This window comes from Nothobranchius furzeri, chromosome 10, assembly GCF_043380555.1.
Source record: "Nothobranchius furzeri strain GRZ-AD chromosome 10, NfurGRZ-RIMD1, whole genome shotgun sequence".
NCBI classification, from domain to species: Eukaryota; Metazoa; Chordata; class Actinopteri; order Cyprinodontiformes; family Nothobranchiidae; genus Nothobranchius; species Nothobranchius furzeri.
In genome coordinates, this window is record NC_091750.1 from 59,840,337 (window position 1) to 59,867,702 (window position 27,366).

At 39.4% G+C, this 27,366-nt stretch overlaps 2 protein-coding genes across 2 annotated transcripts; both read right to left on the reverse strand.

Moving 5' to 3' along the window:
* Positions 1 to 2,958: 2,958 nt before the first annotated feature.
* Positions 2,959 to 7,690, reverse strand: c10h5orf15 (chromosome 10 C5orf15 homolog). Its single transcript, XM_015961474.3, has 3 exons — positions 7,532 to 7,690; positions 5,654 to 6,582; positions 2,959 to 3,247 (listed from the first exon to the last, which is right to left on the reverse strand). Exons 1-3 carry the CDS (start codon positions 7,659 to 7,661, stop codon positions 3,113 to 3,115), a joined length of 1,194 nt encoding a protein of 397 aa, XP_015816960.3. The 5' UTR covers positions 7,662 to 7,690; the 3' UTR covers positions 2,959 to 3,112.
* Positions 7,691 to 8,236: 546 nt separating this feature from the next.
* Positions 8,237 to 20,865, reverse strand: vdac1 (voltage-dependent anion channel 1). Its single transcript, XM_015961476.3, has 9 exons — positions 20,754 to 20,865; positions 17,956 to 18,025; positions 15,343 to 15,392; positions 13,360 to 13,512; positions 13,194 to 13,246; positions 12,848 to 13,075; positions 11,694 to 11,844; positions 10,911 to 10,968; positions 8,237 to 9,211 (listed from the first exon to the last, which is right to left on the reverse strand). The coding sequence occupies exons 2-9, from the start codon at positions 18,020 to 18,022 to the stop codon at positions 9,120 to 9,122; spliced, it is 852 nt and encodes a 283-aa protein (XP_015816962.1). The 5' UTR covers positions 18,023 to 18,025; positions 20,754 to 20,865; the 3' UTR covers positions 8,237 to 9,119.
* Between the last annotated feature and the right edge of the window lie 6,501 nt (positions 20,866 to 27,366).

Sequence of the window (27,366 nt, forward strand, 5' to 3'; positions counted from 1 at the left end):
CTCCAGATTGCCTTGATAGTCTTGAGATTTTGTTGTATCCTGAAACCCAACGCACCAAAAGCATCCCCAGAACAGAAAAGACCCTCGTTTTTACCATTTTTCTTATGCTTCATCTGTGAACATAGAGCTGATGTAACCTTCCAAAATGCTCCAGCTGAGTCTCATTTATCCAAGGGGCATTCTCCTAAGAATCACTATGGCTTCACAGTCTGTATTTCATAAATTCCAGTCTCACAGTTGTATTATTTGCTCACCATTACCAGTCCTGGCACATAACTACTTTCGACAACATTACAACCAGCTATGCATGCCCCTTCATCACCCACCCTGACAATATTTGCATCAAATTAAACCTCAGTCTCATCTTTCTGATGATTTTGACACACAATAACCACAGCGCTAACACTAAAGTCTTTGTTACAAAAAAAGCAAAAACTTTAAAGACTTGACTTTTCCTACCTTTGAGGACTGCATATAGTGGTTCAGTCCCCAACTACCCACTGCAGCTATAGGCACCTTTTTTGTTATTTTTTTCTTTTACAAAAGAAATTCATTTTTCTGAGTTCTAACGTTCATAACTTATAATCGGTATTATCTACAGTGAATCTGACTGCTATGGGTGAAACTAGAGGGTGTTACCTTTGCAAATAGCCCAAACATACATTTGTACACCAGAAGGTTCAATAACAGCAATGATTCCAATTGGGAGAAGTCATATTACATACAAATCAGCCAAATGGATCTCGCTAACTGTGTCCTCCTTGGCTGTCTTCCATTCTTTAGCTCAACCAGCAGATGGGGTAATATGACACTGATTAACCTTGACCCTTGAGTTCAACTTTATTCTCTTTGGAAGTTGTGAGCTCAGTGGTTACCATTCAGATTATACATCTTTTTAATCTCTGCATCCACGTCCAGCAAGGTCGTCTTCTGTCCCATGGACCTTGAACTTCTCAGTATCTGTCCAAATGTTTTCGTAAGGATATCAAGCTGCTTGGAGGTGGTCCTGTAGCATTTATCTTTAACGTGTTGTTCTCTCTAATCAGAGACGTCTCTCCTGAGGATTCTGTGGTCCATGTTTAATGTGGTACACACCCCGATACCAAACAACCCTGTGACTACATTTAACCCTTTAATCAGACTGAATACGAGACAGAAAACTCCTGTGATGTTGATAAATTTAGTTTTAGGGCTTTGAAGCACTGCACAAAGCTTTTTCGTGAGATCAGAAGGTAAACAGAATTTATATTTCATTCTTGGTTAGTTTTGACTGATTTGTGTTCAAAATCAGATCCACAAAGACATATAGACTCTAAACTATACCTCTTTCTAATCTTTTTAATACAATTATTATAAGGGAGGAAAAATGCACTGACAATGACTGCAAGAGAGCACAACAGGTCAGGAGTTAAGTATGTTTGCTAGTACTTTTACTCCACTGTTTTCAGCTACATTTCAAATCAAGGTTTCGTGATGTAGGAGAGTTTTGCTAGATTCTGACCAGGTAATGTGTTTTAGCTGAGACCTGTAGGACATTTGGACCAATACTGCTGCAGGAACCAACTGTAGCAGTCATTCATCAAAACATGACAGTCCCAAATAGTTACAATAACAAACACTGGTCTTTTTTGTCTGTTTACAAAAAGTACAAGCTGCTATAAAAGTTCATTTGCTGCTTAGAAAATCCACCATTTAGGATTCTGAACATGTTTTCCTTTTGGTAACACACTGATTACACCAAAGATAGAAAATAAAAGTATTCTTTAATAAACTCTTTCTACCAGAAAGCCAAATGATGAAAACCTTTTTCTCTCTCACATTCATGTCCCTTTTATGAAAAGCCCTGCAAGCCATTTTGTGTGTGCACACTGCCACCTTGTGGTTAAGATTGGTTTCACAGCTACCATCAATGGTTTCCTGTTTAACATTTAAAAATCAAATTTTCAGAACGAAAGAAATCACAAAGAATCTACATAATTTGTGCTTTATTGACAAAAGGATTGTACACCTTCTACTGATTGCAAAAGCAGTATTGATCATGGGGGTCATATTTGAGCTAGCATGACTGAGCAGCACAGTGCAAATCTGTCTACCTAATGTAGACTTGTAAGAGTAACAAGACACCTGAAAGCATCCAACAGAGAACAGGAGACGAAGAACATTTTGAGATTCACGTGGCAATTACGACTCCAGGAATGAAGGCATGACACGGTAACAGATGAGACAAACAGGATGATTTTGGTCTTTGGTGTGTTTTAAATTGACTTTTGGACAACAGGTCATAAAGACAATGCAGTTTCTGAAAATGGGTCCAAATCTACCAACCAAATCAAACAGGAATAAAAAAAATTGCATAAGAGAACACCCATTATTACTTTTTTAGGTGAAAAAATAAAAAAGTCTGGTGACTTCACTGAAGCCATAAAACAAAAAGGCCAGCCACAGAAAATCTGCATAGCAATATCTGGGCATATGTACCCATAGATCAACATAAAAATCAAAATGTGGAAAAGAACAAATATCTGATCATTACAGCTTTTTCTTTCTTTATTATATTATATTCTAAACAGTAGCTGTCTGCTTTTAAATGGCTTTAGCACATAAGATTTTCCCATCACCCTTCTAAGCTAATGCTACATATGTAGCCCAGTTGGTCACCAGTCATTAAAGAATGGACATCACAAATTATATGAGGAAGGGGCAACTTAATCTTCAACTTAAGTGTCATAAAATATAGTTGTGAAGAAATAGTTTAACATTCAGTGAAGGTGAAATTTAACATTTACAACAAAAATAAGCTGCAACCTAAATATCTGATCGTGTTGCTTCTTTTAAAGGTTACAGTGAGTGTTAAAGACACAAAATAGATGACATAAGGCTGATTTACTCTCAAAAGACCTTTCAAGCATTCAATATATTAAAAAATTTACTATAAAATTAACATTAAAGAATGCTCAAAAAGGTCAGAATAAAATCATTCTAGTCAACTGAAACAGCATCCCCCATCTCCTACAGACTATGGAGTAGACCAAAAATACACAAATGAAGCACAGAGTCTGGACAACAACCAGGCAACAGGGCTGACTGGAGAACACATTCTTTGAAGCGAGGATCAGAAGACATAGTCTTGGGTTATCTTGAGGGAGGGCATGGCCTCGTTGACGTTCTGGCTCAGGCGGTGATATTTCACGTTGTTACGAGAACATAAACCCTCTTTCCACCGTTGGCTCTGGACCAGCAGGACGATCTGAGAATAAAAAACGAGGATGAACGGTTTCGTGGGCAAAGTGCTGACTGGAATCAAATGAATGTGCTGGATATACATGTGCTGATGATGTGAAATCATTTCCTGTTTGACAGGTCAGCAAAAAAAAAACAAGATTAAAAGGCTGCATATATGAAATCCACACATCAGCATAACATCACATGGGAGTAGAAAAGCTAGCTTAAAAATCTGTTAAGATTAAAAGTTTTATTTCTTCTATTTTCAATCATAAATGTACTTTGAGGTAAAAAGTAAAGGGGATGAAATAAGTATGTTTGTGTCTTTAATGTATACTCTGGCAATTATTTATTACATGTTTTTAATATACATTCACATGTGGCTGGTAAGTAAATCACTTTGTAAAGAGCCTACAGTGGAGCTGCTTTTGTGTCGAGTTTCCTCATTTTAAATAAAGCTTCAAACACCATTAAAGTCCCACATGGAGTCACAAAACATCCCCTGCTATACCCAAGAGATTATATTATAATTATATATATTTGTACTTTCCTTCACTTGAAATGTGTTTTCAATGATAAATAAACATGACAAATATTATGACTGGCAGTTCTTGTTGCACAACACAGAGGAGTAAATTTTCTTGTCCTCCGTCTTTTCTGCACAGATCAGCTAAATATTGCTATCAAAATCCAGCTGAGATGCACTGAAGTTCATAATGAATCTGCTCGTGCTAAATGTCCCACAGATGCACTAAACATACATCGATTTGGGTTTTTCTATTGCCAGAACCAATATACAGAGGTCACGGTCAGCTGATGGCTGAAATTTGCCAACGATCTTTTGGGCTGAAATTCAAGACTGATACCTGGATGTTTTCTGCCTTGTTTACATGCTAAAATGTCACTAGGGTGGACGCACAACAATCCTGAACCTGAAATCTTTTCTGAACACTGAATTTAACCAACTGTTGAATCTTAGCGTTGTTCACTGCTCAGTATTGAAATCAAACATTTAACCAAATTTGGGCAAATCAGTTGACAATGTTTTAGAGCAGTTATGAGCTGAGGTTTTTCTAGGAACATAAAACTTCTGCAACAGCAACAGGGCTGCCATTGGATGTGCCTGACCTTAAAGTGACAGTGTTTTTTTCCTGGCAATAGGGGGCAGTAGATACCTAAATTGTTGAAAGCATGCAGTATTTGTGTTGGAGTAACTTTTACAATGGATGCACATTTGGGTCAAAAAGCCCTGGGGAATGCAAACTTTGGCAAAATAACAGACCCTCTTTCATCACTGGCAACAAGTGAAGAGGTAAATGTGTAAAACTTAAGAATGACAAACATTTTGTAACCATTTTTTACAAATCAGTAAATGCATTTTGTCCTCATGGGCTCCTGTAGAAGGAAAAATGGCATCTAATATGGCATTGCCCAGAGACTTAGGGTGTTTCTCAATGCCAAGGAACCTTGACTTGATGTCTTAGCCCCGCCCGCCTAGGAGATGCGTCATCAGGAGCCGCCAAGACGTGTTCCAATGTTCATGTTCTAACGAGGCATGTGTTCTGTTTGTTAGCCATTTAGCTAGCTGAGCAAGGATACACGGGAGGTGTCTTGTAACCTAGCCTTGATCAAAAATTTCCCAGAATTCACAGCAGTATTTTCAAAAGGATGGCAGATCAGAAGCCGGCAGCTACTTCGGGGCAAATTTCTAGTTTAAAAGTAAATCAACTCATTTAAAATGTTTTTATATCCAAAGAAGTAATCTATGGTTGGTTAGTTGCAGCTTCGGTGGCTAGCAGGTAGTAACTCGCTTACATATATAATTTAACAAATATACAGAATTTAAAAAAAGTAAAAGGCCCGTTTACATATATATATATATATAAACTTATACGTATAAAATATATCGTTATCTCCCATGTCACGTGACGTTACGTGACCGTCATGGAAGCCACGGTCACGTGATGCAAGTCTGTTCCATTTGTTTTATTTGACCAAGGAAGGACAGTGTCCTCGTAAGTAAGGTACCTGGCCTTGCAAGACATCGCCTCGCAAGGCCAGGCGCCTTGACATTGAGAAACACCCTTAGACCTGCTCCCATGTATTTTAGACCTGATTTTTTATGATTATGTGTTACGAAGCCGACAGTATTTTTTTCAACAACTGGGCATCATTTCATTCATTTTCAAAAACATTTTGATGGATATTTCCAGAAGTTAATGGAAAAACTACACATTGTCACTTTAAACTGGCTCTAGTAAAGACGCATATTGACCGATAATGATGTATCGGTCTATCCCTTGTGTCAACTAATACGTTTTTATATTACACTTTGTAAATTATAAAAAAGTTTAAAAAAATAAACACTTAGAAATGACAAACTCTTAAGTTACTGCTAATGAAAGATGAAAATAAAGCTGAAGCAGCTCACCTTCCTCTTATTGTGGTAGGTGATGTAAATAACAGCCACCAGGAAAGCCACGATGATCAGATGAAAGAAAAAGTGAGTGTCCTCTTCTTCTGAGCTGTCGGAGTTGACTTCCTTATTATGGGTTGAGAATTGGAATTCATCAGGCAGCTGCTTGTTAGCTTCATTACTATTGGTTTCACTTGGCATGTCGTCATCTTCGTCTTGGTCGTCATCCCTTGAGTAATCATCTTGATCCTGCACAACAGGTTGACTCGTATTGGCCATCAGATCAGGATCAGTGCCTTCTTTTGTGGGGGGAACTGGTGATTTGGGAGATCCTAAGTCATACCCAGGTGCTTCCGACACATGCGGCACAAAGTCGGTGGGTTTGGGCACTTTGACAGAGGACTCTGGAGCTACTGAAGGATGAAGTAGAGTGATTTGAGGTGGATCCTTGGTTGTGGGCTTTTTCGACACATGCGGCACAAAGTCGGTGGGTTTGGGCACTTTGACAGAGGACTCTGGAGTTACTGAAGGATGGAGTGGAGTGATTTGAGGTGGAGCCTTGGTTGTGGGCTTTTTCGACACATGCGGCACAAAGTCGGTGGGTTTGGGCACTTTGACAGAGGACTCTGGAGCTACTGAAGGATGAAGTGGAGTGATTTGAGGTGGAGCCTTGGTTGTGGGCTTTTTAACTGTTGAAACAGCATCTTTTTTTGTTGGAAATGAATTCATTTTAGTGGTTGCAAAACTTTTCGTGGTCAGCAGACTCATTTTCTGTTGAGTGGTTGTTATTTCAGTTTTAGCTGCTTTAATTGTTTTGGGGTTCCTGGCAGAAATAGTGTTCAGTTCCGTCGTAAGCGTTGCATTTTCTGGACTCAGTTTATTCGTTGAGGGGTCCTTTACATCTACATTGGCATGTCTTTGGGATGTCAAATTATCGCCCGTCTCTGTTTGAGAGAGAAAATAATAAAACATTTTAGTTTGTGAAGACGTGGCACGAATGTTTAAGACTAATAAAATATTGTCAGCATTTATATGTACTTCCAGTTTTCAAAATCCAATTTTATACAAGTCGTATTAGTTACTAAATGTGAGTGGTTTTCTGTTTGTTTTTTAAACCAAGTCAGCCTTAGTGAATCAATGGCGCCATTTAACTAACAAGCACCAACATGATTTCATCCTCTGGGAGTATGAGGCGTTGCCTAGGATGGAACGGGAGGAGAACATTAGGGACTAGAATAAGAAACCCTCAGGAGGAGAAAGAGTCTATTCATAAGCACAGTCCTTTGCCAGCAGAAATAATGACAGAACAGGAGACCTTTGTTGTGTTTTACTGCATAAGACAGCATGTGAGAGTTCACTCTATAAACAGCTAAGTTTTGATATAGAAAACGGGTTACTGGCATGAATAAAGTAACCAGAGAAAAGTAAAAGGTGAGCCTTCTTATTGTACCCGCTTATGAACAAAACAAACATTGTGGAAGTCTGACAGCTGTCCAACCCTTTTAAAATGAAAGTCAGCAAAATATTGTAATCTTCTGTCTTTCACAATATTACTTCCGCTTTGAACTGAGGCGTGATCGCACATAAAGCACAACGGAAGGCCAAGTACGTACTAGGTACATTTTCTGACCATTTCACCCAAAAACAACCTTAGATGGCAACTTATTAAAAGCCACACTATCACACATTTCACCTAAAATAGTACGATCTTAAGCGGTGTTGTATTCTTACATGACTAATGAAACATTGCTTATTTGAAGTTTCAACAACACGAAACGGCCTTTTAGCTAACATGACATGCTAACTAGCTCGTCATGCTAACGTCATTTGGCTAACTCGCAAAATCCTTTTTTAAGTTGATTTAAAAAAAAACTCTTCTCACTAGTGGCATACCGTTCGTTGTTTTATTCGCTGTAATCGAAGCGCAGTCAGTGGCCCACACCTGAAGGAAAATAATCAAACAAACAGCAAAAAGATTTCTTCTGCTTCGACCCAGATTACTGAATGTCGCCATGTTGCTCATGTGACTGAAGAGGGAGGCACGGCTTGTGGGATTTTAAACGTTTAGTGGGCGTGGCCTCATGTGGGCTCGTGTTTTTAGTTTTAATTTTACTGATTATTAATTTAGCATAGTACTTTTAATGTACTTGTTTCTTTAAATTATTGGCTATTCGATTTTTGTACATTCGACTTTGTTTGCCCGTTTCTACCTCTCTCTCCATTCCAATTGTGATTCACTTGTGAATTCTTATTTCGATTAATTCACATTGTATTTTCTTAACCTTCACATTTAAAAACAAGTTAATGGGATCAAAAACTACACCGTGTAATTGCCCCTGAAAACTAGATGATCTTCCCACACATTGTAATTATTTCCTAGTCAGTCAGTATTGTGACAAAGACTCAAAACATTATTTTGAATATCTTGGCCCCAGCAAAATACCTTAAGAAAATTTAAGATTGTAATCTGATGCGATTGTGGGGGGAAATAAAAGATTTTAAAAGCCGGTTCATCAAGTTCTTTATTTAGTCCAAGGAATGTCAATCCTGTCAAGTACAATAACTTTGATTCCCATAACTACTCATGGAAGACAACAATTTCCAGAAGTGTTTTTATTTATTTTTTCATCCTCTTCAAAAGCATAAACTTTTAATACCAAGAGATCAGGTATGTGAATGATGACAGTTCTGTGTTCTTGACAATTATCAAGTCTTTGCTTTCGTAAGACATTTAAGTGGTATTAACTATGCAAGACTCTCAATAAAATATCCTCTGTTGCTATATGTAACAAAAGAAAAAATTCACACCAAATACACAGACACAAAAGACGATTGAGACAATAACACAGAAAGTACACATTGGGATGTAGTGTCTCTTAGAGCTACCCACAGCTGCTAACATCAGGGACAACTAACCCTTCCCCTCATTTAAAATATCAAGACAGACACAGAAGCTCTCAGTATCGGAGTGTTTGAATGAATGAAACAAGTTTTCACCACTTAACCCTGTGAGGAGTGTTAACTGGTGTCAAGCAGCAGCACCATCTGGAGGAGCAACAAAACCATTGCATGCCAGCCCTCCCATGTATCTTGGGCTGATCTCATTCTTTCCTTTTTCACTGCCGTTAAAAGGACATAGTTAAAAGTATTGCATATATAATACTAAAGAAATGGTGACACAAATGTGAAAAGTTCTCAAAGCTAGTTTTTTTCTTTATAAATTATTTAATTTAGCTTCAAACATCAGGGTAAACTATTTCACTTATTCCCAAGTGATCTCTTTAACTTATATTTGCTTTAAGTGGTCTTTTTAAAGTAGAAGATTGTTGCGACAAAATATTCACCAACTCTGGCTCGTTTCCACCTGTAGCACGTCAAAGATAAGGGGAGAAGGACTGTGAGGTGGGACTAATTACAGGACTCAGATTTTCTTTTGGTGGGGAAATGCTCAGAGGTCTGGATGGCCATCCGATTATCCTTTCTATGCTTGGAACTCAAGACCAAGACCAAGCTTGTGGCCGCCGGCATTGATGTTTTTACCATCAAGAAGAGCAGAAAGTGTCAGCTTGATCCCTGCAAAACAACATTTACATGTTATTTTCCATAGATTTAATTAAATATGTTAGCTCAACAGTAAAACCCTTGAAGAAACATTTGTTTTAAATTCTTTAGGCCGACGTGAAGTCATTTTTAAACACATCGGTATTGGTCCGATTTGTAAAACTGGCCCAATGTTAGAAACCGATTCTTTGTTCCATCTTGTAGCTGTGACTGTGATAGTGATGTCGCGACGTAGGACTGTGGCGGTGTTTAATTGTAACAAAAAAAGCAATGTAGGTGGTGAGGTCACTTCTACTAGGTGTTGAAAACGTTGCAAAATATATACATTATTGTATTTATGGGTTGTTGGCCATAACTGCAATAACAGCTGTGTTTCCATTGCCGAAACTTCAGGGTAAATTCTGGGAGGGGGAATTTAAGCGGGAGATAGGATGTCCCGGTCCTCTCAGGTGGTGTGTCTCCATTCAAATGCAGCCCTTTCAGGACTTTGCAGTCATCATATCGCGACTGCTTCGTCAGGAAGTGATGTCACTGATCAGCGTCCACAAGCATCCACAGTAACCCCAAAATTCCACTATCTCCGCTCCGCCCCCGCTTTCCGCTGCCGCTCGCTTCCGAACTCAAATTATACTGTACCCGCTCTACAACGGCTCCGCTCCGGTGCGGAGACCTGAGGTGCGCAAACAGGCATGCGCGGGATTTTCGAGATCTTGCGATACAGTCCGAGCAATAAACGCAGAAGTTAGATCCAAACACCCGTTGTGTGGGAGAAGCATCAAAATGAACTGTTTAATCTGCCCATCATTTGTGTTGAGAGATCAGCAGTGTTTGGATCAACAAAGTGTGACTACTTTGATAGTGGAAACTGTATTTATGCCTTGTTTTTGTGCATTTAAAGTTCAACCGCCATTGATAGTTGTTAAAAGTTGTTAAACCTGTGCATACGAAACAAAAAACACTTTTTGTTTATAGATTTATTGTGAAATAATGGAAGTTGTGCTTGCTCCTTTTCCTGTTGGGCGGTTGTGGTTTCTGCGGAGGTGCTCCGGCGTCCGGCAAAAATAGAATCAATCCTATTTTCGCCGAACGGCGGGCAGCGCACTGCGCCGCACGGCTGCAGTAGTGGAGCAGCTCTGATTGACTACAACAGGACCATTTTTGTTGCGGAGTTCGTGCCGGAGCGGAGCGCAGATAGTGGAATTTTGGGGTAACAATATTAACATTAAGTTTATTCTGTCAAAGTATATCATAATTTAAATATCATAATTTAATCTATCAGAGGATGGGAGCAGCTGTGTGATGCTCTGTGCTCATTTTCTTTTGCTTCTATTTGGCTTCACAAGCAACTCTTCTAATTTTACTACTGCCAGTTGTTTTGAGCGGCGTCTGCTGAAGCCATTTCCTACTGAGTAACAACCAATCAGCATGAGGTAACCAAACGTTCCACTCAGCAACTCCACCAGGCCATTCCGAGTACCTACCCTGATCAGGGACTCTGAAAGTTCCTGAAAAGGGCCGTTCAGCCGGCCCGGTCAAGTGGAAATCGTGTATGTCAGAAAATTTCTGCAAATCTTCCCTCAACTTCCGGTACTGGAAATAATATCAGTATGATTGTAGCCTAAACTGTCATATAGGTGCATCCCTACAATAAAACATTGATCGGTGTGAACTCAGTGCATTTAGGCGTATTGTCTTTAAATGACCAACTCACCTGGCTTCAGAGTCTGAGTGTAGCCCAGTCCCACAAGGCTGGAGTTGTTCACCTTAGCCTGTGAAAAGATTGATCATTAAAGTAGAGAATCTACTGAAGGCCATGATGGCCTAAAGCCTGGATCCCATAGATGTCACCAAGCAAAGGGCTTCCTCTGACATCATGCTACACCAGGCTTTCAACACTTTATTCCATGAGAACTGCTGGCAATTTTTTTTTATGTTTTTCCACAATGGTGATGACATTTATCACCTAAAAGCTTCTTTTAAAGAATGTTTTGGGCTAAAAACAGATTTTTTATGTAAATGCCAACATTAAATATATTCTAAAGCTTCTTATCTTCTTTCAAAACAGTTAAAAAAATCATCTGTTTGTAAAGAACTTTGATTAAAACGTGAAAGGCTTTAAGAGAGCTACAGCTCTAATTCCTACATTTATTAAAATATTTTCATTAATTTCTATTATTTAGTTGCAATTTGAATTAATACCAGTAAACAGATAAAAACGAATACAACGTCAGTCCAATACGGCCCCAGTAATCAACCAGTCACACTAATGGGCTTGGCTACAAGGGGGATTTACCACTAATGTGATGAACAGGCCAAAATTAGCAAAGGGCTGTTTTACTTGAATGAAGTTGAAGCTTACAGTCGTCTCACCCAGCATGGGACCCAGACACCACTAGACCTACAAACTGTGGTGCACTTTAATTCAACTTGTTAATAGGGTTAGGGGTGGACTGCATCGCCATTGCTACTGCCACTTCAAAGACAGGCTACTCACGGAGAAAGATGCATCGGGATCGATTTGATACTTGGCAGCAATTCCAAAGCGGGTGTTGCTGTTTCCAGCAGTCCAGGCCAGGTTCACAGCTGTCTCCAGCTTTTCATTCACCTTCTGGTAGATGGAACCACCAAACTCTGTGCCATCATTTCTGTGAAACACAGCCGTTTGTGACTAATGTTATTAGATTATGATACAGATATGTTATTTGGAATGATCATGCAAGCTTAAAAAATATATATATGAAGTAGGGATGTGTGTTTTTGAAATTCTGGCGATACGATACATATCACGATACAGGGGAAATTATACGATATATCACGATATATTGCGATACATTCAGTCAAACGTTACAAGCAATTATTTTTACTGAACTTATTGTAAGAATGTTCAATAAACAGTTCAAACTGATACGTAACATGTTTAACATGAGGTATCTAAACCATGATGGAGGGATTTACATTTCAATGGTGGAAACAAAACCCGCTGCACACTGCTGCCAACTAGCAGTTGGCGATTGAATTGCGCAAAACGAAAAGAAAATACACAAATGTTTGCATGTAAATTCTTTCAGGAATTAGATACACGGCTTTTGAATATCGATGTAATAATCGCAGGAAAAAATATCACGATATATTGCCATATCGATATTTCCAATACACTGCTTTTGAATATCGATATAATATTGCTGGGAAAATATCACGATATATTGCCATATCGATATTCTCTTACATCCCTAATATGAAGCTCCAAAATCTTAGAATGTGCATATCGGTCCTGCTTCCATCAGTGATGGCACATCCAACTGAAGTGTTCAGCCTCATGAAAAGCCTACGTTAACCTTTGTCTGACCTCACATTACCGCTTCTGCTGCAGACTGTAACTGACAGGCTTTACCTGGGGGGCACAGCAGGAACAAGCCCCAATCCGTTCCGCTCCCTGTCTGACACCACACCCCTCTGTCCTTTCACAGCAAACCACTTCTATCTCCTATCATCACTATGAAGAGTAAAAAACCCTGGCATTTGACAGAAAGCTGAACGGGCAGCAAGGAGAAACTTCAAACCAAAGTTATAGAAAAGCCTGTATGCAGTTTAAAAATGCATTATGTATTGTGCACACGTGTGCTGGTGGTTGAACATGCTGCATCTTACACATTTGTATGCAGCTGGAACTCATCGGTCTTGTATCCAACAGCAAAGTTGCTCTGGGTGATCTTGTTCCTGCCGGCCTCAAAGGTCGTCTGGTAACCGGCGAGCCAGCCCTCGTAGCATATCACGCCAGCGCCGTGAATGGCTGTACCGTTAATGTCATAGTTGACGTCGCAGCCCAGGTTGATGTGTTCACACTTGTAGCCTGTCTTGAACTTGCCACCTTTCTTGCTGGTGGCATGTTTGGGGTACAAAAGAACAAAAATAAATAAATAATAACTCAACCCTTCATGATAATGTACTTAAAGGATGGATTCGCCGTTAGAATAGTTGTGACTAAAGTCATTACCCAGTATTTGGAGAGAAAGAGGACTCAAACGTAAGCTTCAGCCCTTTAGTCAACTGTCGGACAAACAGGAAATGAAGCCAAAACTGAGAATGTGCCACAGTGTAGACAGAAAAACTATAATACAAATCACTGTTTGGAAACTCCTAATCCATTTTCACCACATCACCTGGTCCTCAACGGTGATCTCCGTCCCCAGAGTGTTGTCCGTGTTCCATTTCTCTGTGAAGGTGAGTCCATGCTCAGACCACTTGTATTTGGTCTCCAACGACCCGCCGACCTTGCTTGTCTCAGTGTTGGCAGAGCATGCGCTGGCAAACTCCTGCAGAACATGATAACCCATCATTCCTGCACAAATACCTACAAGCTCAGTGCTTAAAAAGTCAAAACCTCCTGTTACTGTTTCTCAACCAAAGCATTAAAATAAGATATTAAATTAGCTGGGAATAAAGAAGTTACTAAAAATAAAAAAGGCCAACGCTTTAATTTCAGATGTCTAGAACCACTAATGTGCAATGACATTTTCATTTGACATCAAACGTGCAGTACTAAGATTATACAGACATATTTGTTTTGTTATTTCAAAGGTTTGTAGTTAAAATGCAATTAACCAGTGTTAGGAAAGGTACTTTTAAAAAGTAATTAGTTTTAGTTACTAATTACTTTGTCAAAAAAGTAACTCAGTTACTGAGTTAAGAGATTATAAAAGTAACTAATTACCAAGAAAAATAACTACTTAGTTACTTTTTTCATTAAAGGATGCAAGAAAAATGGGTTAATTGAACTTAATTTACTATAAATTGCTACAATAGTGAAATATAAATGACTAATGACTGGAACATAATAAAATGTATGTCTAAATGTTTTTTATAAACCTGAATAATTTAAATAGGCACTTAACAGGAGGAACTACAAATAGGAACATTACACTTATCTAGACTAATAAAAGGTCACGGTGTGATATTTAACAAGACCCCAATCAGCTAAAATTTAAAATTGCAAATAGAAACACCTGTAAAGGTTCCCAGGCCTTTAAATGGTCTCTCAGTCTAGTTAAATTACAGAAATGAATGTAATTTTGCACAGCATTTTAATTTTTCCAGCTTCACATAATTGTGTGTTTTTAGTAGCATTTCTGTTGCTGCTAATCTAGTAACGGTTAAATAAATAAATAAATAAAATCCTTTAAAATGACACTAGAAGAGGCACAAATCTGATGGAGGACTCACATTTACTAACTTGGGTCAGACCCAACCACAGAAGAGCTGCAGCTGGGTGGTAAACACACACAGGTAGTTCTAATAACACCTGAGCTCCATGATGCCTGAGACTGATGCATCAGTGTTACAGCGGGACTAAAGACATGATCAGAAACAGGTTACAGCTGGATGATCTAGGAAGGTAGAAGATCGTGACGTCTGAGCGGTGAACAGATGAGCGGACCTTCGGGACGTCCCGCTGTCACGCTAAGAAGGGCGCGGCTGCAGATCCACACCTGCAGCCGTGGAGTACTCATCACTTCTTCCTCGTTCTTCACGGGCCGTGATGCGTTTGGATGAAAACATCTACCTCTTTAGCTCCTGATCAGCTGATGACAGCTTCAACACACCGCGCAGCTTAACGCACGCTTTTCCTTAACAGTAACAAAAACGACGTTTTGATAAAAGAAGACTGTAATTAAATTGCTCATTACTGAAAGAAATATTTTTTTAGTAACGCGGTTATTTTAAACGGCGTTATTCCATCACTGCTCTGTTGTGTCCACAGCATGCAGCGACTGAGACCGTGAGGGTCTCCACCCACCCGGCCAATCATCATGGTGTTTGTAAGTGTGTTACCGACACCTCTCTCTCCCTGGCTGCAGCTGATGAGTGGCGGTCAGAAAGCCTCACACTGCTGCTCAACGTTCGACAAGCACATAGTAACGCACAACCTTCCATCCCCAGTAACGGTAACGGCGTTGTGACAGTGGGAAAAGTAAGTAATTCGATTATTCCTTTACCCAAAAAAAGAACGCCGTTATTTTAAACGGCGTTATTCCCATCGCTGCAATTAACCAGTAACTTCTTAAACTAAGACAGGACTTCTGTAGGTTAGATTGGCAGTACCAGGGGCAGTACCGATAACCTGATAATGAATGGTGACAACTTACCAGTCCATTGTCAGACTTTGTCTTCAAGTCCAGCTTGATGAGCCCAAAGCCTAAAACAAGCAAATAAAATCTCAGACAATAAAATAATAACCAGGCCAACTTTAGACCCTTCAAAGATTCACATGAATTCTTAAGTTTTGTAAGGCGATGAAAAACATTAAACTGTTTTTATACATCGAGCCACACTCATACCATAATTGCATCTTTAGCCAACATTTAGATCTGTCACCTGCTTTTCAGTGCGATAGAGCTGGTAGCACACGGTCAGATTCAGTCTTTGTACAAATGAATTAAATAGGACATTTATAAAGACTAATTAGGTGGTTCATATGAAATGTTCCGACTACGTGTGTTGCTCACATGTGTTGTAAATTTCCATTTATTCTACTACACCTCAATTCTGTGTCAGATTGGAGGAAGCATGACTGCATATCATAAAGACCACTCTTACTCTTGGCACGTATATAAATCAGAGTGCTGAAGATTTCTGATGTTCAAAGGCAATCAGTGTTAACCCACCAGGTGTGTGTGTATACACAAACAAATACCAATCACGAACCAATTTTCAAATGAAAGTCACCTTTGTTAATTTAAAGCACAATAGGTAAGATCCAATATAGTGACTCAATGGCCAGGCAAGCCACCTCATACTGTACTATACTGTTTACGTTAGGGCTGAACAATTTTAGGAAAAGATTGAATTGCAAATTTTCTATCAGAAATTGTGATTTCAGTTCAATTCATGATCTTCTTGAAACAAAAGGTACAACACTAGCCTGCCAAGCCATCCTGTAGATTAAGTGAAAAGATGGTTTAGATTCTAATCTACTACAACAAATCATTTCCATTAATATGTACTATGTAATAATACAATAAAAACAGTTATTAAGTTTTTCTCCCATTCTTATATTTATATACTTTTTTTATGTGCTTGCAAAGAAACCTGTGATTTTTATCTAGAGGTGGTGTGTAAAAACATGTTCTAGTTCTCCTCCAAAAATGCAAGAAAGAAATCTGAAGGTAGAAACAGCTTTCAAATGTATTAAATAACAAAAAATATCACACAGTTTTCCCTGCATTACCAAGGCAGACTGGCTGCATGTTTTCTAAACCCGGCTTTCCACAGGAGCCGTCAGCAGCACGTTACTGCAGCAGCACGTCATAGCTGCTGATAGGAACCGCTGTGGTCAACAAAACCTTTTCCACTGGAGCCGTCAGCAGCGCGAGTCGGCCGCGTCTCAGGAGCAGCATGTCGCGGCCTTTACGCGCCGGTTCTATTTTCTACGCGCGACGCCTCTGAAACGGGTCAAGTTCGACATTTTTGGGGAAGGAAAGACAGGAAATCGGACGCGGAAATGGAGAGAAGCTCCCGAGATTTTCAGAATAAAGAACGTACTGCCTTCCGGTTGCTTTACTTTTAAAAAACAGTTACTAACTGTGCGTCCCCGTGAGAAGTTATCTCCTAGCTAGCGGTCTCCTTTGTTTTTCAGGTCCGTATTGGCGATTATAAAACGGACAGAACATAAAACACAAACCATGTTGTAGTTTTCTCCTGCTTGTTGTTGTGTTTACTGACGAAGTCACTCGTGTGACTTCGTGCTCTGTCGGTGGCAGCTGCTCCCCTGCTGCTTCGCGTCTCGTGGGAAGGGCCAAGCAGCAGTTTACGCGAGCAAGACGTGCTGCTGCAGTAACGTGCTGCTGACGGCTCCCGTGGAAACCCGGGGTAAGCCGTCTGATAGTTTTTCCCTCACTAAAACGTTGCTCTAAAGCCTAGTTTATGCTGCGGTCAGCTCCGCGAGAGACGCATGCATTGAAAGAGAAACTCTGACGTTTTAGCTTGTTTAAATTTACATGTGCCATCAGAAAAACTCAAACCATTTTAAAAAGACAAGTTTAACTTTCAAGTCAACTAAAGCGCACAACTCCGCACTCGAGCTGATGAAGCATAAACCAAGCTTTAAAAAATCAGCCTGAACTGCTCCGAGTGCTTTCCGTTGGTTTCCGTTAACCGGCTTTTAACCATTAAGGGGCGTCAATAACCGGTTAAAAAACATTTTGTAAACATGCATTCCTTCTAATCAATAAATGCGTTTTGTCCTTATGGGCTCCCATGTAAAGAAACACGGCGTCGCCGAGAGACTTAGACCTGCTCCCATGTCATTTAGACCTGATTTTTATGGTTATGTAACAATGCCCAATATTTTTCAACGACTGGGCACCATTTCATTAATTTTCAACATTTTAATGAATGTTTCCAGAGATTAATAGCAAAAACTACACATTGTCTCTAATTATTTTTGATGTAGTGTAATGTGATCACTTTTGTTAGAAGGATTGCGACACTAGTCAGTGACACGATGTAATTTGCTGGGTTCCTTATATAGGAAGGCTTTTACTGACTGGCTTAATGAACTGGCCTGTACTGGAATGTTTACTGTGTGGTGCCTAGAGAAGACTCTTGTCGTGATTTGGCGCTATATAAATAAACTGAATAGAATTACTATGGGCTATATGTTTTAGCATGTTCTACTGTGATTTTAAGTAACTTTCTTTTAACTGTGTTATGATTCAATAAGATAAAACAAAAGGTCAAAGTGGTGACTTGGTGCTTACCATATCCCTTTGTAAAAACATCCCTGGCTGACTTTCCAAGGTCAACATAGGTGGGAGGTACAGCCATTGTCTAGAAAAGAAAGTCGTCTCTGTCAGTTAAAACTGTTCTGGAGCAAAAGACTGAACACACAAAACAATGGTGGACCGTCCAAACACCATGTTTCTAAAACACAAAGGCAAGGTCAACTGAAGGTCACTGATAGGAAAAGTGGGAATCTTTTCAAAGTAGTCTCTACACAGCGTCTTTCCTTTTATTTAGCCAGTGACTTTCCAGCGTGTGCTTTCAATAAAACTTTCACAGTATGAATACTTACGGCTAATATTTTAAACTTCTTTTAAAGTCTTTTTTGCCCTTTTAAGGCTCAAGTTACTAACTGGAGGCAGCCAAGAACAGAAGGGACAATGAGGACCGCTGACTGGAACACAAAGCAGGCTCTTTGCTAACCTTCTGCTATCGTCTGTGTGAGCAACTCTTTGTCCTTGAACACTCTATTGGGAAAGAAATTTCATCACTAGAATGAGACACATTTGTTAGGAGCACAAGAGCTGGTGCAGGTTCAGTAGTTACATAGGAGTATTGATAACAAACATGTTCATGTTGACAGAAGATAGAACATGCTTTTAACAGTCTGCAATGCCAAAGAGATGGCCTACCAGGTAAAATAGGTAAACTTATCAAGAAAAACTGCACAAAATACATGAAATTATACTAGATTTTATCAAAATAATTGGAACTAATAATTAAAAAGAAATTGTGATTATTTAGAATTTGGAGATACTGTCAAAAGAAGGAAATTTAAACTTTTTACGACAATTTCTGCTGTGGTGGGAAAATAATGCATAATGACTTTAAAACAATGTTTTTAACTCGTGAAAATTTTATTGACATGTGGAAAAGTAACATCCCAATTTCAATAACTCCTCCATATATTCTAATCTACTTGATCAAATGATTAAAATGTGCAGTACCTCTGCAAATCTGGCATTTTTTCTTCTTTCAATTTCACAACAATTTATAATTATTTGGAGCAACAAAGTTTAAAAGAGCTACACCAAATGACAGCGGCTTTAGTAATGGTTATAAGTAAAAGCACACAAAAATATTATAATCTAGAGATCAGAATAAGCCAAATTTCAGCATGATGATCGGCTTAATTAATGACTAATTAATCTGAAACTCAAAAATATAATTATTTCCCTGGTCTGTGAACGTAACACTTCCAAACTGCAATTTAAAAAAAATCCAAAATAACAAGTGCTAAAATATGCAGGTAAAAACAGATTTTTCATGCTAAATTTGGCCTGTAGAATCTTATTTTTTTCCAAGTTAATCCTATTTTGACCTATGTTCAACGACAGTTGAGATAAATCAGAATCATGAAAATTGGTATCAGCAGGTAAATGGCCTGTATTTGATAAAGCGCCTTCTAGAGTCCTGGAACCCCTCAAGGCACTTTACAACACAATCAGTCATTCACCCATTCACACACACATTCACACACTGGTGAGGATGTGCTACAATGAGGCGAGGCTGCGGGCGCTGGCGCCACCGGTCCCTCTGACCACCACCAGCAGGCAACGTGGGTGAAGGTTAAGTGTCTTAACCCACGTTGGGACCAAGCACTTAACTCCTGTGCCACCGTCGCCCCAGCAGGTGACGGGTGTAACAGAACTGGAAATCTATATTGGATTTTAAAAAAAAATCAGAACTAGTACATCACCTTTAATGATCATGATACGCTTAGATAAAAATGCCTTTGAACCGGATTATGAGAGCAGTGAAAATGATCACATGCACGTTGCAAATTACATCACCACTATCTGCTTGGTTGCAGCTTTCAATTTCCTTTTAAACTCTAATTCTGCAGGATGAAACAACCTCAAAAAGGCTAATTTGCTAATGAAACATTAAAAGAGCTGTTTTAAAAGTTAGTCACCATGGCCATCCTTGATAAACAACCCTAGACCGAAAAATAACGTGGCTGCTCGTTAAAACTGCACACACCCCTTTAGCTTGGTTTTCACTCAGGCAGGAATGTCAGAGGCTCTAAAGGACGTGTGACTAGATCACTACTGAACACGACAGCTGATAAACCCAACAGGAGTCAGATAATATTGTGGATAATAACATTTAAACATTTATATTCACCCAAACTTTTTTAACATCGGTATTTACAAGAATTAACACGAAGAGGGCTATTCCATATCCCTAATCTTAGCATTTACACCTTTAGTTGTCCTTCAGCGTTAACTTACTTGTAGTCTTTAGAAAATTCAACAAAAAACTTAAACGGTACGAGTAATGTGGTTTTACAGTTTAGTGTGATGCTATGAACCACAACCCTGAACTCCAGATTCGAAATAAAATCATTTTAAAAGCTACCATCCTCATGTCTGCTAACAAGTTAGCATAAACTCGCTATCAAGGTGGTTCGCAGATAAGAACGCCTCCTGAGAGCAATTAGGGCCGCTTAGGAAGCAGAGAGCTCATAAAAAGCCATTGAGTAGATAACCTACTTGATAAACATCAACCTGCGCAATTGCGTCCTACTTTTTGATTCAAATGACCGCACTCACTGGAAGGCATTAGCCACCAAGCTAGCAGCAGATGGCATATGAACCAAGCAGAGGGCCCTGCATCTCTGCTATATTTGCATCCCGCTTCAGTGAAGCCGGGTGGGAAAAATGACAGCTCCGGACCACAAGGTGAACACTTAACCCACTGAAAACAACCATACCATGGCGATGTAAACGTAAAACTAGCTGTGTTGTGTTTCATTGGAAGACAACAAACGTACCTGTAGATGTGTTGTTAGTCTTAGCAAAGAAGGAGCCTGTTAACTGCACAAAGGGAGGAGAGAGAAGGAGGATAGGGGCGGTGTCACGTAGGTTACGCCGTAATCGCTGTACGTTAAAATTAAGGTAAGACAAATTTTCATTTAATAGTCACCATAAAGTGTACTCTTAAAAGCAAGACAAAAAAATCTGATTACCTTTCCTGTGAAAATAAGTTTTTAGGATTTATATTTATTACAATTACCTTTTGAGATATTGCCATTACATGTCTTCATTATACTAATTGCAAGAGCCAATCACTGAATCACAGACCTGCAGCCTCTGTGAGTTTAAACAGACGATGCAATCAGAAAAATCAAGATGTGTGCAGAGTTTGCTGAAAACCGTACAAGCAAGCCTGACTGCTTAAGCAGGAGCATTTACAGTTGGGATTTGTCCACTGCACCGTAGTATAAAAACTCACCACTAGATGGCAGCAGTCTTTTGTGCGTTCATACTGTGTTTTGTCCGTAATTCACTTTTTAGTTCTTTTCTGACACAGTTTAGTAAAAATGATTAGTTTACCTGACATGTTTCAGGTACTAGCTTAACATGTCAGGTAAACAAACAACATGTCAGGTAAACAAACAAAAAAATTAAAAAAGATGGCAGCAGTGTTTAACATGGCAATTTTTCAACCATGCATAACATTAGACCACTTTTTACATTTTCTAATACATTACATAAGACTTTCAACTACTCTTTTTTTCTTTTTAAACAAAACAGAAAAAAGTAATAAGTAGAACCATATATTGTTAAATTATAATATATATATATATATATATAATTAAATCTATATCTTACTAATTATTTTTAAATTTCTATTAGTACAAGGCACTGTTTACTTTTGTAAAGTGTATTGTGCACAACGGAACTCTGACCCTTCAAAATAAAAGTCTCAAGAAATCACACATACCTCATAACCAAATAAAGTTTTTAAGCTAAGTTAGCATCTAAATCCTGTTGTCAGAAAATACTGAGAGAACACGTTTAACAAAACAATGTATATGTCTAAGATCTTTTGAGATGCGTGTTTTATGTTTCAGACTCTTATTGTGAAATATTAAAAGTTCTGCGTTCCATTCCAGACGCTACTGCGTGCGTGCTAGTGGTCTGCATCTGATTTGCATAATTATAAGGGGCGTGGCCAACAGCAAAGGCTCAGTGACGTCATAACACACGTATTAAAGAGCTGTACAGGATTGTCAAATCAGTCGGTTGGAGTGTCTCCAAGTGAACACATCTCAGAAGAGGTAAGGTTTTACATGAGCCAATAGCTTATCTATCCGCAAATATTAATCATTCTTAAGATATTTACACCACAAAAAAGCATCAATGGATACCATAAATTACCAGGAAGAAATTATAAGGTTAAATAACCTTTTGACCACAGAAAAACGTGAGCGACGCCAAGAGAAGGAATGTTTTTTTGCAACTATCAAAGCTACATATATGGTCATTAAGGATTTCGAGGACGAACAAAAGTCCCACAATGAAACCAAGAGAAATTATGAGCAGAAAGACGTTTTATGTAAAAGCCTTGAAGATAAATATAAAGCTGAGCTTTCAGATAGCCATCAGCAAGTAGAACATTTACGCCGGGAATTAGAGAAAGAAATGAAAACTCGTAGAGAAATCGAGGACATGTTTTTTATTGTTCTGGATGAAAAAGTCGAGCTTTATAATTGGATGGCGGAGAAAGCACAAGCTAAAGAAAGACAGTTTGAAATAGAAAAGAGGAATTTTATGAAGGATCTCGAGCAGAAAGACGTTTTGTATCAAAGCCTCGAAGATAAATATAAAGCTGAGCTTTCAGACAGCCATCAGCAAGTAGAACATTTACGCCGGGAATTAGAGAAAGAAATGAAAACTCGTAGAGAAATCAAGGAAATGACTTTTACTGTTGTGGATGAAAAAGTCGAGCTTTATAATCGGATGGCGGAAAAAGCACGAGCTAAAGAAAGACAGTTTGAAATAGAAAGGAGGAATTTTATGAAGGATCTCGAGCAGAAAGACGTTTTGTATCAAAGCCTCGAAGATAAGTATAGAGCAGAGCTTTCAGACAGCCGTCACCTGATTGAGAAGGTGAAGCAGGAGTTAAAAAGCGAACAACAAGCTCATTTAGACACACGCCAGGAAAATCAAAGTATTATTCTTTCTATCCAGGCAGAGAAAGAGGCGTTGGGTCTTCAATTGACTCAGGCTGCAGAAGAGATGGAAAGACTGTTTGGAGGAGAGAAAAGGAGCCTTCTAAAACATCTTGAAGAGAAAGACGTTTTGTATCAAAGCCTAGAAGAAAAATATAAATCAGACCTTTTTAACAGCAAACAGCTGGCAGAAAATGTCCAGCGGGACTTGGACAGAGAACGAAAAGATCATTTAGACGAACGTGAGGAAAAACTAAATATTATTCTCTCTATTCAGGCAGAGAAAGAGGCAATCGGTCTTCAAATGATTAAGGCTGCTGATGAAATGGAAAGGCTGTTTGGACAAGAAAAACGTAAATTTGAAAAGAATCTCGAGCAGAAAGACGTTTTATATCAAAGCCTCGAAGATAAATATAAAGCTGAGCTTTCAGACAGCCGTCAGCAAGTAGAACATTTACGCAGAGAATTAGAGAAAGAGATGAAAGCTCATAAAGAAATCAAGGAAACGTATTTGATTTTTCTGGATGAAAAATTCGAGCTTTATAATCGGATGGCGGAAAAAGCACGAGCTAAAGAAGGACAGTTTGAAATAGAAAAGAGGAATTTTATGAAGGATCTCGAGCAAAAAGACGTTTTATATCAAAGCCTAGAAGATAAATATAAAGTTGAGCTTTCAGATAGCCATCAGCAAGTAGAACATTTACGCCGGGAATTAGAGAAAGAAACTGATAGGTAATTTGATTTTATCCCATATTACCTTAAAGGACGACACACCCTTTGATAGAGAGAGAGAGAGTAAATTGATTATTTGTAATGTCCATGTGTGTGGCTCAACCAGCCCCCACTCTGCTCCAGCCTCAAAGCCTTCACCTCACCAGCTCTGTACACCTGCATTCTCCACTTATCCGTTAGATAATATTTAATCTCCATAATCCTGGAACCTGTAATAACACGCATGACAACAAGGACGACATTTTACCCTGAGTCTCCAAAACATGGAGAGTTAACGCAGAGAAACCTCCTCCGAGGCTTCCCCACGTCACTCCCGTGTGCTCCCAGTTCGTCAGGGGCTTTATTCACAAATCGATGGGGGAGAAGGCGGGCCTTCTCAGGTTACAGAGGTACAGTTTTCAGTTGGAAACCCACAATTAAAATCTTTGCTCAACCTTTCATGAACAGCCAACACAGAGATGCATGATGTGTAATGGCCATCTTTTAGGCCTCAAAAAGGTACATTTATAAAAATACCCAACAGAAACGAAAGCTCGTAAAGAAATGGGGGAAATGATTTTTAGTGTTCAGACTGAAAAAGTAGAGCTCTCTAACCAGATGGTGCAAAACGCAAACGCTATAGCAAAACAGTCTGAGGTAGAAAAGAGCAAATTTCAGAAAGATCTGGACAAAAGAGATGCTTCATACCAGGACCTTAGACAAAAGTGTATGGAGCTGGTCTTTCAATCAGCAAATAGCTGCTAAATTTATACAGATACCGCATTCTGCAGTTGATGCACATATGTTCTCACTTAGGTTGAGTCCAATATGCTCCCACAGCTGAGTTTAAATGCTCACTTGTTATATTTAGTTTGCTTATTATAGTTTTTAGAGGCATTTTTAGTATATTAGTTATAAGATCAAAAATTAAACTGTTAGTTTTTAGTTCGTTTTTAGATTATTTCAAAATAAGAGAACTTCCATCAAGGGTGACTAAATCACGTCCCTTCCCTGACACACATCGCTACCTATTCGTCTGTAAAAATAAAAAAAGGCTGCACAAGGATTATGTCACAGATAACACACCTCCACATCATTTCTGTGTCCTTGTACTGCGTGGGGGTTTTCTCTGGGAGCTCCAGTTCACTCCTGACCAAAAATTCTTACATCTTGTTACCCTGATGGATCTGCTCAACTTTTCAGCAATCAACATTCAAACTGTATTTTGGCAAGCGATGCATTTATCTAGTTACTACTGGCTCTAATATTAATTAAGGGACCTACCAGCATTTGACAGAGCTCTTATATTCTTCACCTGAGCAGCATGCTCCCCCACAACCAGCCAACACTTTTCTAAGCAATCCAATTCAAACATCTTTCCTTATGGCTCTGACATATTTTCAGAGCTTTGATCATCGTTACAATTCAAATATAAATTCATTTTTAAGTCTAATTTGGCCTGTTCTCCCACACAGCAGGCTTCCCACCATAGATTTGTTTTAAATGTGGGAAAGGGAGGGAATGTGGGTCATATGGGTCATTTTAATCTGTTAAGCACTTTGTGTTGCTTGTGTTGCATGAAAAGTGCTATATAAATAAAGTTTGATTTGAGTTTGAATAAAGTATCTTATCTTCGGGATGTCCAATGCGGCTACACCTCCTCAACCTTCTCTTCCGCGACTGTGTGAGCCTGGTTCTTCTTTGGGTATCACACTCTGGGAGAGCCCAGGTCTGTTAATGACTTTCTACCATCTACAGTGGTGTGAAAAACTATTTGCCCCCTTCCTGATTTCTTATTCTTTTGCATGTTTGTCACACAAAATGTTTCTGATCATCAAACACCTTTAACCATTAGTCAAAGATAACACAAGTAAACACAAAATGCAGTTTTGAAATGATGGTTTTTATTATTTAGGGAGAGAACAAAATCCAAATCTACATTGCCCTGTGTGAAAAAGTAATTGCCTCCTGAACCTAATAACTGTTTGGGCCTCCCTTAGCAGCAATAACTGCTACATATATATACATAGCGTTTGCGATAACTTGCTATGAGTCTTTTTCAGCGCTCTGGAGGAATTTTGGCCCACTCATCTTTGCAGAATTGTTGTAATTCAGCTTTATTTGTGGGTTTTCTAGCATTAACCGCCTTTTTAAGGTCATGCCATAGCATCTCAATAGGATTCGGGTCAGGACTTTGACTAAGCCACTCCAAAGTCTTCATTTTGTTGTTCTTCGGCCATTCAGAGGTGGATTTGCTGGTGTGTTTTGGGTCATTGTCCTGCTGCAGCACCCAAAATCGCTTCAGCTTTAGTTGACCAAGAGATGGCCGGACATTCTCCTTCAGGATGTTTTGGTAGACAGTAGAATTCATGGTTCCATTTATCACAGCAAGCCTTCCAGTTCCTAAAGCAGCCAAACAATTCAATTCAATTCAAGTTTATTTATATAGCGCCAAATCACGACAAGTCGTCTCAAGGCACTTCATATAATAAACATTCCAATTCAGGTCAGTTCATTAAGCCAATCAGAAATAATGTTTCCTATATAAACAACCCCAGACCATCACACTACCACCACCATATTTTACTGTTGGTATGATGTTCTTTGTCTGAAATGCTGTGTTACTTCTACGCCAGATGTAACGGACATTTGCCTTCCAAAAAGTTCAACTTTTGTCTCATCAGTCCACAAAGTATTTTCCCAAAAGTCTTGGCAATCATTGAGATGTTTCTTAGCAAAATTGAGACGAGCCCTAATGTTCTTTTTGCTTAACAGTGGTTTGCGTCTTGGAAATCTGCCATGCAGGCCATTTTTGCCCAGTCTCTTTCTTATGGTGGAGTCGTGAACACTGACCTTAATTGAGACAAGTGAGGCCTGCCGTAGAGCCCTGCACGGGCCTAAAATCTGAGCCCGTGTCCGGCCCGGCCCGAGGGGGTGGAGCCCCAGCCCGACCCGGTCCGAAAAGGTTTTCAGGATTCTCTGGCCCGACCCGAGCCCGACTTTTTTTAACCAACTAAATGAAAACAAAGTGTGTCAATCCTGACCAATGTGTTAAAAGATGTGCAGGATCCGATCAATTTGTTTTTTCCTCATTTACCGTCACGGAGATGACGGCGCACTGGCTCTGGTGGTAATCAAGTTAAATTTTGATGTACTTTGTAATCAGGTCCTGGACGTGGTTGCCCCTCTCAAGCTTTGCAAGTCTCGGCCTAGGAGGGAGCCTTGGCTCTCTGATGTCACACGGGCTTGTAGGCGGGCGTGTAGATCCTCTGAGAGAAAGTGGAAAAAGGATGGCCTACAGGTCTCGCGTGAGTTGTTCAGAGCATCTCTGGTTGCTTATCAGGATGCTGTGAGGGCTGCTAGAATTGCCTATTTTGCAGACATCATTGAGACAAACTCCAATAATCGTAAGATTCTCTTCAAAACGCTAAACTCAGTTCTGGTGTATCAGGAGCCTAAGTCCATGTCTCCTACAGCTGCTGGAAACTCTGAAGCTTTTCACAAATTCTTTGTAGATAAAGTGTCGGGCATTAGAGCAGCTATTTCTGGTAACTCTGTTGACCCTGTTCCAGTTCATCCATCACCACCCACCCTGAGCTCCCTCAATACTGTTTCATACTCTGAGCTGAGTAAGCTAGTTGCGAGACAGAAGCCATCTGGCTCTCCACTTGACGTTCTGCCACCTCGTCTCTGGAAGGCTGCCTTTCCGTGCCTTGGC